At 41.4% G+C, this 12,500-nt stretch overlaps 1 protein-coding gene across 3 annotated transcripts in view; it reads right to left on the minus strand.

The window, feature by feature from the left end:
* The window catches only part of raly (RALY heterogeneous nuclear ribonucleoprotein), a 218,710-nt gene that overhangs the window by 24,698 nt on the left and 181,512 nt on the right, over window positions 1–12,500 (minus strand). For all 3 annotated transcript variants that reach the window (XM_036002266.1, XM_031301385.2, XM_036002267.1), the window contains 2 exons: window positions 8,710–8,894; window positions 4,108–4,155 (listed from right to left, as the gene is read on the minus strand). In XM_036002266.1, coding sequence (XP_035858159.1) covers window positions 4,111–4,155; window positions 8,710–8,894 — 230 coding nt within the window. In that variant the 3' untranslated portion in view covers window positions 4,108–4,110. The remainder of the gene's footprint in view (window positions 1–4,107; window positions 4,156–8,709; window positions 8,895–12,500) is intronic.

Consider the following 12,500-nt stretch of genomic DNA (forward strand, 5'->3'; position numbering starts at 1 on the left):
CCGGTAGCTTAGCCTAGCACAGAACCTGCAGGTAACTGGTTCCAACTATTATTTAAAAAAAAAAAAATAATAATAATTGTGTGCACATCCCACCTTCTGGCAGGTGCAGGACAAATTAAAGTACTAAAAGCGAAAAAAATGTAATGTCCGCAACACTGCTTTAAGCTCCTGTATTTAATATAGATGCATAGATGCAACGTTTCGACCCTATTGGATCTTGTAGTGGGAAATTTACATTTAAGCATGATTCTTTATATTTTTGTCTTACTTTCTTCTCTATTAGCTTTCTCTCACAATGCTGAAAGGGAGTTTATCTCATTCCCACATGAAGAATCTGATTCTAACTAAGTGAGAATCACAAAGTCTGGAACATAATGTGAGCACTGTTTGTCTGAACAGATAGGGGCTACAAGGTCCCCCTAAAACTATCTCTTCTGATACATTTAGTTTTCCCATGCCAGTTGAGATGCAGCTGGGGGGGGGGGTGAAAGTCGTACAGGGAGGAGGCGGCGAAATGGCTCCAAGATGTCTCTTGTGTTTTTTCTTGATTGTCTTCATGTGTATCAGATTGTCTGTGAGAAATGTGGAGTCAATGTGGAGAATAATAAGCCAAGTGTGTGTGTGCTGTCACTCTGAAGATGTATTTAAGTTCAGTGTTTCTGTTCACTCATTGAAGAGCTTTTCCACACCTGTGCTGCGTGCCTTCTGTGAAATGTGTTCCTCTTATATTTTCTTTGAGTTAGACTAGCCGATACCGATTTTAGCCGATTCTGATTTCATTTTTTCTAACCACTTTACAGCACACACATATTTATTTTCTATCTTTTCTTTAATAGAACATGTGTTGAACAGATAATGGATCACTATAAAATAGAACTATATAAATTACTCCTGGTGTGGGACATTCACACACATCTAAAGAGCAATGTTGGAACCATTTCCTTCTTTTCACATCAATATCCAACAAAAAAAATGTGATTTAGGTTTTTGGTGTCGGTATTAACTCACAAGGTTCCTACATGTGCGAGAATAGCGCCGTCACACGCTTCACACCGCGAGCGGGTACGCACGACACCGAAAACCGGCCAATTCCGGTCACTGGCCGGTCTATCGGTGCATCTCTAGTTAGAACACGTTCATCTGGAAGACGAGTTCATTCAGAATCAGCTACATATAGCAGGTCGACTGACTCGATTTCCTTCTCATACATTCCCATAGCGTCACAGTGCATTTCCCTGTTAAAGCCTAGCGTCCATTGGCTTCAATGGGGCTGCTTTGAACAGTTTTTTTCAATGCTTTGAAACTAGACGGTCATTGGATAAGTGCTGCGATTATGTCCCGCCCACGCACGCTCAGCGTCTCTGGGGGTGAATGGAAGAGTGGGCAGGCCTGGACTCTGGGCTTCTGCGTGATAATTGGAGGGTCTGTCGAAAGACTGCATCTCCTTTTGATTGACAGCGATTTTGTACTATAAAAAGTCGCCGAAGCTGTTCGAGCTCTCAGTCCCATCGTGTATTTTGCAAGTGTAGTCAAAAGACAAACTGCTGCAAACTATTTCTTGGTATTTGCTTGGCGAAAATGCTCTAGCCAATTGCTTATTTACCTGTAATTAACGGAAGAACATTTAGTTGCACTGTAGTTTCTACCAGTGTAATGACTACCGACATCAACAGAAGCTTTTCCAAAACGTAGGAGAATTCAGGCTAGTTCTGTTTTGCCCTTAGAGTTCAATCTGCCATTTACTGGTCAATGTCGCCGCCTAGTGGCGAGGAGTGCAAATTACTTTTACACCACTAAAGCCTTGCTTTCTTAGCTGTAACGGCATACAGTATAAGCATATTAAATTAAGATGCTTATTTTTGTAACGGGGGAAAGCTGTGTGATTAATTGGTGTTCGTTAAAGACGTGGAGTTGGACAGTGCAATGCCTCAGCTTTACAAAGTGTTCTCATTAGTGGCAACAATTGGAGCTACATCTGCAGGTGTAGAAAGGAGCTTCTGTTTAAAGCGGTTTAAGTCCTACACCCCTAACACAATGGGCCAAGGCTGTTTAAGCAGCCTAGCTCTGCTGGCCATTGAGAGGACACTGGTCAAGTCACTGGAAAAGACGCCTAGTTGGTACAACAGGCGTTCTTGAAATGGAACGTAGGGCAGAATTTACGTATAAATAAATGGACAATTTTTATGATGTAGGCCAAAAATGAGCTTCCCCTCTTTGAAAGACCAGCAGTCACCACTGTGAAGAGTCCATCGTGTTTTTTTAATCCTCCGTGTCCTCCTTGGCTACTAGCAACTTCGTGGAGGAGGAGTAGGGGCGCGATTACGGAAGGCTTGTATCATGTGGATGCACCGATTGTCATTACTTAGAATTCCTCATGGGGGCGAGAGAAACTACGTACTATAGCTTCAAAATATTGAACATGACTGATACAAAGTGTTTGATATTTGTCCATCCTTGAAGTCAGGTTCAAATTATAAGAAGTTGAGGCTGATTTCCGTTAGATTTGCCTCTTCAAAGCATGACACAGAGTTCCACACATGATAAGGAAGTGCCAGATAATTTTAAACCCCTTTGATATGTGGACTGAATGTCTCTGCTTCGATCTCCATGAGATCTTGTTACGTCTGGTTGAGAGACTCCAACTTAACGCAAGACGAATCCACAAAGAGGCAAACGTTTTTACTAGAGGACTTCAAACGGATCGTGGTGCTTCAGTCATACAGAACTCTCTTTATTGGACAATAAACTTTACACAAAACTCAAATCACTGACTGTGCTGGCTCTTTCCTATCACACATTAAAGGTGCCCTGCCACATATATTTCATGACTTTGTGGTAATGTGAAGTTCTACCATGGACTGTGTACCTTGGTTACCTTGTTTGAAGCCATTCTAGCGTGGTATAGAAAGCCTGCAGGAAGACTCGGCTCGATTTGTGCCATTTCTCATTAATATTCAACAAGCTAAGCTGCTTGACTCTGATTGGCTAACAGCTAGCCAATGAGAGCCTGGCTATCAGCATCCTTTACCCAGCGCAACTGGGCGAGCTCATGAATAGTAATGAGCTCAGGCAACATCACGTGAGACTGACCAGCTTTTGTAATTGGTCTGATTTCTGTTCAGTAGCTAGAGCTGACAGAGGACGTAGCAGTTCATTTTCACATTCACCACATAACACAAACACATATGGACCTAACATATTTCAAAAAAATGCAAAAACGGTTTTGTGTGGCAGGGCACCTTTAAATGTGTGCATGTTTTTTTGGACAGCTGGGATGTAAACAAAAAAAGCTAACTGAAATGTGGCAGTAAAACAACTGCAATGTGTCTTAAAGGAAAATACCGTAACGGTAAAGACAAAGAGGAGATCCAGGGGGAGAACACACCTTGTCTTTGACTATAACAGGTAAAGGCTCTGACACACCAACCCGATTGTCGACCTTCGGACCGATCAGTCTCCCCGAGTTAGTCAAAAAAATGCCTCAGAACACACCGAAGCGTCGCCGACTTGAGCGTACGTTCTGCGCGTGCACGAGACGTACCATAACAGCAGGCGGCGCTAATCTGTATTGTCGCCCAAAAATGAAAACCGGCAGTTGATTGGATGAACGCGTCACGAGGGTCCGGCTGCTCCCGGATTTCAAAACAGACCATAATGGCGGCTTGTTCAGAATACGATCTCATATTGTACTAAAATAGTTCACCGAAACGTGTTTCTGAAAACATTTTAAGATAGAAATAGGCCGTGCAGTTGCTGAATCTGTCTTCATTTCTGATCAACAAAGGTCAGTTTAGAAGATTTTCATCAGATTTTGAGAGACTCTAGTCACGCTCATCCCGCTCGTTATTTCCAGTAATTGGTCATTGAGTCCGACTGCCCATTGGCCGATTCAACAAGTCAAATCGGCCCAAATTAAAGCCAACGGCTCCTCCGACTGACGACGGCACAGAACACACTGAACAGACTCGAGTCACCGACCTCGCCAGACTGTCCGACGGCCAATAATCGGGGTTGGTGTGTCAGCGCCTTAAGAGGGAGAAAGAGACAGACTGGTCTTGTAATTTTGAATGTTCAAAAAGCAACGTGATTTCATAAAGAAACACTCACCTTTCATGGGTGAATGGAGTCCATCTCTGATGATAGGCGACTGTTCTCCTGGACAAAACAGAAGAAAAGACCAGACTCAGAACACACAAATATGTCCTGTAAGTATCCAAATCAGTACATGTACATTTTTATCTTACATGCGGGAGACAGGAGAAGGCTTGAATTCTGAATATTTTCATACAGATTTAGAAAAAGAACTCCTCTGTAAGGTGTTGTGTTGTTTACTACAAATCTCTCTCTTCCAAGTCTACATTTAGGCCTGGAATTAGAAGCGCAGAGCCCATCAAAATGTCAAAACGTCAATTTTAAAGAAAATACATGTTAGATTTACTTAGGGGCGTTGCCAGGACTTGAGGAGGTTCCGGTCTTAGCCTGGACCCATTTAAATAAACTGAATGCAATGCAAAACAGCGTTTGCATTCCCCACCCATATTCTAAAAGGAGACTTTAACTTCTACCAGAGTCATTTTCTGGTAAGATACTTGTACTTGTACTGTGTATTGCTTTCAAGTACTGTATACAAGACTGCTTCTACTAAGCTCTGTGTGTGTGTGGTAACGTGTGTTTCCATATATCTAGTACCATCACGGCTGTGGATGTTCAAGAACAGTCCAGTACAGTTTGTCTGTTACCAGGTACATATTTATGCTGTCATCAAAATTTTTAGTTATAGACTTAGACTTAGACTTCTCTTTATTGATCCTTTTGGGATGACTCATGCAAGGAAATTAAATATCCAGCAGCAGATTTTAGCAGCATACAAACAAAACACTCTTTAAATAAAGAGGTATAGAAAAAAATACAGTATAAGAATAACAATATACATAGACTTTTAGCTAAATATTTTTTACAAAAAGTAAACAAACAGTAAAACAACAATAAACTACAGATATATATATATATATATATATATATATAGGACTGTATGGTATTGTATTATTGTACAGTTAATAAATAAATGACATTTAGCATAAATTAGAAGTTAAGAGCAGTTAGAGTGTCCAGGTATGTATGTGAGTAGATTATAAAATTATTGAGTGAGTGGCTACCACTCCTTCATATATATGTTATATATATATATATGTTCAAAAACAGTTCAGTGACTGTACTGTCTGTTACCAGAATAAAAACAACCCAACTGGGAATACTGGCTTAGGGTAAAACCTAAATCATGGTTGCAGCTGTCGTTGGGTCTTTGTAAATTATAGTGTGGTCTAGATCTGCTCTATCTGTAATGTGTCTCGAGATAACTCTTGTTATGATTTGATACTATGAATAAAATTGAATTGGCCTGTGGTGTTTCTCCATAACACAACGCAAGATCACACCTGTTACACTAGCTGCCCTATGAGGCTGTACGTAGGCACAGTGATGAAATAAATGCATAAGAAGACCACTCATATATTGTAAAAGAATTTAATGACAACAATTGATTCAATGATATGAGGAAAAAAATGGGACACAAAATAACTGCAATTAATGTTAAAAGGGATTTTGTGGTGGCCAGGTTGGGTCAGTGGGTAGAGCAGGCGCACATATACTGAGAGGCTTATGCCTTGATGCAGAGATCCAGGGTTTGAATCTGACCTGTGATGATTCCCTGCATGTCTTCCTCCCTCTCTCGCTCCCCTTTCTTCTAGCTGTCCTGTCAAATTAAAGGTGGAAAAGCCCAAAAAATAAAGGGATTTTGTGCTGCCATCAGCAGCCATGATTGTCATGTTTAGTTACTGTTGTCATCCCATTTTAAACACTAACATATGTTCCATTTTGAAATGCTTCAGGTTTCCCATGACTGACATCCAGTGTTGTTGGCTCAAGGATCACCTTCTTCCCTCTGTGCTGTCATGTTATGACAGCTATTTCAGTTACATAATATTTAAACTGACAATGTCAGAAAATAGTCCGTCACATCATTTTCCAAAGCACAAAGTGACGTCTTCAACTTGATTGTTGTACAACTGTCCAAAAGCCAGCGACAAACAATGACCCATCACGAAAGACAACACAAAGCTGGGACTATAGGTGGTGTAGAAAAATGACTTTTCTGATGAGCGACTAATTACAACACATTTCAGGCTATGGGCTTTTATCCATGCCAGGAATATTGATTGATTTGAAACAAACACAGGACATTCACCCTCAGGAGACCGGGGGTTTGAGTCCCGTTTGAAAAGAAAAGGAAACGTTGAGCTACGTCACGTACTGCATCACATGCATAACCGAAAGTGAATTAACGTCACAAACGTTACGATTTTCTACAACCTTTTTCTTAACTTTTTTTTAAGAGTCGATTAAGATTAGAAATGGTAATAGTATTTTTAATATTACTTGTAAACACTGTATGGATATTGTTCTTTTTCCTTTGGTGTGTTGCTACACACTTTATTTTATAGATATATATGTAAATATATATATGTGTATGTATGTGTATTTGTATGTATATGCATATGTATGTATGTATGTATGTGTATATATATATATATATATATATATATAGCTACATGCTGTATGTGTATATGTATTTTTAGTTTTGTTCGAAATAAAAATAAATGAAATGAATTCTTTTTTGGGGCTTTTCCGCCTTTAATTTGACAGGACAGCTAGGTGAGGAAGGAGAGAGAGAAGGGGTGACAGGAAATCATCACAGGTCAGACTCCAACCCTGGACCTCTGCGTCGAGGCATAAGCCTCTCAGTATATGTGCGCCTGCTCTACCCACTGATCCAACCCGGCCACACTTCTTAACTTAACTTTACTAGTGGTTTAGATATGAGGACGCAAAATGCTCCTGTGGTTGTATTTTCTGCCACCTCTTGGGGCGCAATTTATGAAAACCTCCTATGGGTCGTTTTATAGGGTAGGAATAAATGACCTATATGGTTCGTATGGTTTGGCTGACTTGTTGATTGATATTCCTGTAGAGACGTTAGTGGAATGGCGGTGTACAACATTTGCTCCTTGTATCGTGTTGCCACCGTGGCAGTTTGGGCGAGTCACTAAGTCACTCCAACTGTTCTGCGTGAGCCAAGGTGTGTGAGCATCAAACTATTAACTATTCACTTAAAAGAAAGGGGAAGTGGAATATAAGGAACATTTGATCTCAAGTTGTTCACTGCTGTTTCTCACATTACACCCAGGCAGTAGTCTCGCATTGCCAGACCTTCCTCCACAGCACTGCGGAGGAGGGTCTGGCTAGTCCACACAGCATTCTGGGATGGGAGGAAAACATATTCTGGTTTATTGGCATTTCTTTAAACCGTCGCGGACACACGCTTCACACTGCGAGCAGGCTCGCACGCCACCCGGCGGAAAAGAGAGAAAGAAAAAGAGACATCTGTCGCTGTCTGGAGGAGAACTAGCCAGTTGATATCGCGTGTGTGCGTTTGGTTAATCACGGTGAAATCACTGAGGTTGCCTCGAAATTTAGGCTACACTATACATGCATTACCTACAGGTCTAGGTAACATGCATTACCTACAGGTCTAGGTAACATGCATTACCTGCAGGTCTAGGTAACATGCATTACCTGCAGGTCTAGGTAACATACATTACCTACAGGTCTAGGTAACATGCATTACCTGCAGGTCTAGGTAACATGCATTACCTGCAGGTCTAGGTAACATACATTACCTGCAGGTCTAGTTAACATGCATTACCTGCAGGTCTAGTTAACATGCATTACCTGCAGGTCTAGTTAACATGCATTACCTGCAGGTCTAGTTAACATGCATTACCTGCAGGTCTAGGTAACATGCATTACCTGCAGGCCTAGGTAACATGCATTACCTGCAGGTCTAGGTAACATGCATTACCTACAGGTCTAGGTAACATGCATTACCTACAGGCCTAGGTAACATGCATTACCTGCAGGTCTAGTTAACATGCATTACCTGCAGGTCTAGTTAACATGCATTACCTGCAGGTCTAGTTAACATGCATTACCTGCAGGTCTAGGTAACATACATTACCTGCAGGTCTAGGTAACATGCATTACCTGCAGGTCTAGGTAACATACATTACCTGCAGGTCTAGGTAACATACATTACCTGCAGGTCTAGGTAACATACATTACCTGCAGGTCTAGGTAACATGCATTACCTACAGGTCTAGGTAACATACATTACCTGCAGGTCTAGGTAACATACATTACCTGCAGGTCTAGGTAACATGCATTACCTGCAGGTCTAGGTAACATACATTACCTGCAGGTCTAGGTAACATGCATTACCTGCAGGTCTAGGTAACATGCATTACCTACAGGTCTAGGTAACATACATTACCTACAGGTCTAGGTAACATGCATTACCTGCAGGCCTAGGCCATTTTATTACGTAATTCCTAACGGAGATCTTCTCACACTCAAAACACACATTTCTCCGTCCCACTCCCGTTGATTTCTATGCTCTATTCCATCCCTATCATGTTACCAACAGTGAAATCGACTCCTGTACCGTGGGACTCCCGCGGGAATACCGTGACCTGCGGCAGTTCCGAAAAATTGTCACCCTCTACCAGACAGTAAACTGACAGGAGTCCTCACTATTTACAAGATCATTTGCACCAGATCACATTCGCACACACAAACACACACAGATGTAAATACCTGCATGTGGTCGTAGGCGTCGTCCTGCGTGTGCTCTCCCTCCTCCTCTTCCTCTTCCTCCTCGTATTTGTCCTCTTCAGCTTCGCTGTTCTGTCTGTGTGCCTCCTCGCCCTCCAGCTCTGAGCTTGACTCCTCGTCTTCCTGCCACACCTCGTTGCTCTTACACTCCTCTGCCTTCCTCAGCTCTGCACCAACACACACAGACAGAGGCGCAGAGACCCAAACGTTAGAAAAATATGGAACATTTTGAGTGGTTATAATGAAAGGAGCTTCATTTGTTCCTCTCATTTCTCCTTATTTGGGCAAAGGAAACCTTCTTCATGATTAAAAAGGAGAGACTGATTTGAGGTTTGGACTAAGAGTTTAATCTGTTGTTTTTTTTATTGTGTCTTGTGCAACTTAATAATTAAGAAACAACAAAACTACACATAATACTCATACTCACATGCTCTAAATGATCCTAGATAGGGCCTGAAATGAACACCTGACCACGCGCCAAATGCGGGTGAATTTTGCAATTGGCGGGTAACACTGTCAATCTACCGGCTACATTGGCAGGTAGCCAATGAGAATTGAGTGATTTATTAGTTTTTTTTGCAGCTGTTGTTCTTTTACATTTCATCAAAGTCCGCCATTTCGTTGGATTTTAGCTAAAAATGTGGCGGCACATTACTGGGGTAAAGAGGTCAGCTGAAACGAACAACCAACAAAAAGATGAGGCTGAGTCAAAGAAAAGTAAAAGAAGACGTTTTAATACAAAGTGGACATTTGGCAACAACAGCAAGGTTCGTGAGTGGCTGATTTATGACAGCAGCACAGAACAAATGTACTGCAGTGACTGTCGTGTGTATGTCTCAGAGAAAGTCAAATCCTTTTGTAATCGGGACTAAAAACTTAAAATTAGAAGCAATTAAGGACCACGAGTCATCAAAAAGCCACCTACACACGATACGTTACTATCAACTATCAAACTATCAAAGACTGCGCTTCCGGAGGAGACCGCTGACGTCTGACGTCCATGAAAGCAGCGCAGTTTGAGAGGATGCGACTGCTGTTTCAGAACGTTAATGCGATCAGAAAGACGATAAGCCCCTTCTCTGACTACGTTTGGATGTGCGAGTAAGTATTAAACTGTTGGGGAGGTGGGAAGAGATAAAGCAACGCTGACGTAGGCTACAGTACAATGACAGTTGCACAGATGTGTTTGCGTGTGCATGTTGGGAGTTGGGAACCGGAGAGAAAATGTTCGGTGCCCAGTAACTTTACCAATAATAATATTAATTTAGTTCTGCTTAATGGTTCCTGAACACTGTAACTAACAGCTACCAGGACCTGTCTACATGACTAAATCAGCCATCAACACAGCTGTGTGTGATTAGTTTACATACGAGCTGCAGTAGGTCTATATCTGTTGAGTTAGCACTGTGTGTCTGTGTGTGTGTGTGTGTGTGTGTGTACATGCGTGTCAGTATATGACTGTGACACGCGAAATCAATGAATAAAAAGATAAATAAATTATATTCTAAGAGTTAGTATTACTTATATTGATTTCGTTAATAACTTGACAGCACCGAAATGTGTATTCTTACAAGTTAAAGAACAATGTTTGTGCAAATCCTGTTTTTCACCTTAATGAGGTAAAAAAAAACCCTGAATCATTCCCAATCTAGCAGAGACGGAGAGCGTAGGTATATGTAAGGAGATAACATAGACACAGGCTAATTATTGATCACTAAAATGATAGTTAGCATTAGTAATTAAACTTAAACAGCTAATGGAAGTCCAAACTGCCTGAGAGCTTCTCCTGTACTATACGGTAATTCCTCTACTATGAGACAGTAAGTCTCGTGGTTATGACCCAATCGTTAGCCTATTTTTATAAAAACGTCTGCTACGGAGCCATAACGTGAGCTACAAGGTAATGGAGCCTTTTATACATTGTCGTGTTTCTTTAGAAATAAACAATGGACAAATAGAGTCTTTAAACTCTTCAGATGTAAAGTTATTCTCTGTCAAAGTGACGTCAAAATGAATGGCAGTCAATGGGATGCTAACGGGATGCTAACGGGAGGTGATGGCCTGTTAGCTTACCCCCTTGGCTCAAACAGGTGAGCTACCGTGTCACATGGTTTTCTAAATGCTTTCTGAGGCTGTTCTGTCAAATTACGGTATTTAAATTGACACAGGCATGTTACATGCAGATGTATGTATCACTTTAAGTGAGCATGCATGATGCATATTGTATACTATATGTCGGTACACGATCCGTTCTGCCTGCACGATCCGTTCTGCACATGCGCAAGATAATACTGTTTTACCGAGGATACGACCTGCACGATCTGTTCCACGCTAGCCTATGGCTAGCCTCCACCGGGAAGCTAACGTTAGTTTAGCTAACAGCTAATTCGGCTAACCGCTAGCTGACAGCTAGATTCAGTCTAAAATAACGTTAACTCAAACGTAATGGGAAAAGCAGCTACAGCTAAATTAAGACTTCACAGTAATAACAATAAAGACAAGTATTGAGTGATTGTATTTTAAATGAGCACAAGTAAAGTAGAGCTGACGTAACAGCTGTTATATATGTTAGGTGTTTGTTATATATGTCAACGTTTATTTTCAAGTTTTATTTTGAGGGTCTTTTAAAGTTATTACATGCTGTCTCAGCTAGCAGTTAGCCAAATTAGCTTTTAGCTAAACTAACGTTAGCTTGCCTGTGGAGGCTAACGGCAGACCGCTACAATCAGCTAGCGGTTAGCCGAATTAACTGTTAGCTAAACTAACGTTAGCTTGGCTCTCGACCGGAAGCATGGAACAGATCGTGCAGTGTCGTAAATCCTCGTACAACCGCGCATGCGCGAACATTTTGCGGATGTGCAGAACGGATCGTGCAGGCAGAACGGATCGTGTACCGACACTATATATTCTGTTTTGACAGTTCTATATATTTTGTAGTAGAGTAAGTTGGGATTTGTAGTGTTTCAAACTATCTCATTGTATTGGCTTCCTTGTGGTTGCTAGGCAGATGACAATAAACGGTTACGGTATTTAAATTGATTATTCCCTGCTACTGAAAAAATACAAACTTTTTTTATGCAAAACTCAAATTTAGTTTAAAGGGGAACTATGCAGTTTTTTTTTAGCTTAATTTACCGTAACTGAACAGTTTCGGAGTCATTGGAATGGTTAGATGACTTTTTCGGGTTGAATGGTGGTCGTCTCTCCCCCGTAGCGCCTGTGAGCTGAAAAACCCTCACAACTTCAGCATCAGGAATTATGGCGTGATATCAGGAAGTATGGTGTGAGATCAGGAAGTATGGTGTGAGATCAGGAAGTATGGAGTGATATCAGGAAGTATGGAGTGATATCAGGAAGTATGGAGTGAGATCAGGAAGTATGGAGTGAGATCAGGAAGTATGGAGTGAGATCAGGAAGTATGGAGTGATATCAGGAAGTATGGAGTGATATCAGGAAGTATGGAGTGATATCAGGAAGTATGGAGTGAGATCAGGAAGTATGGAGTGAGATCAGGAAGTATGGAGTGAGATCAGGAAGTATGGTGTGATATCAGGAAGTATGGAGTGATATCAGGAAGTATGGAGTGATATCAGGAAGTATGGAGTGATATCAGGAAGTATGGAGTGTTATCAGGAAGTATGGAGTGTTATCAGGTCTCGCCCAAGCCCCCAGGAAGAGCGCCGAGTCTAAAAGCCACCATGGTCCTAGTGGATAACGGTGGTACTGCACCCCATGGCCCAGAAAGACTTTTCACATAGACTTTGCATGGCGAA

Source organism: Sander lucioperca, chromosome 6, assembly GCF_008315115.2.
Source record: "Sander lucioperca isolate FBNREF2018 chromosome 6, SLUC_FBN_1.2, whole genome shotgun sequence".
Classification (NCBI taxonomy): domain Eukaryota; kingdom Metazoa; phylum Chordata; class Actinopteri; order Perciformes; family Percidae; genus Sander; species Sander lucioperca.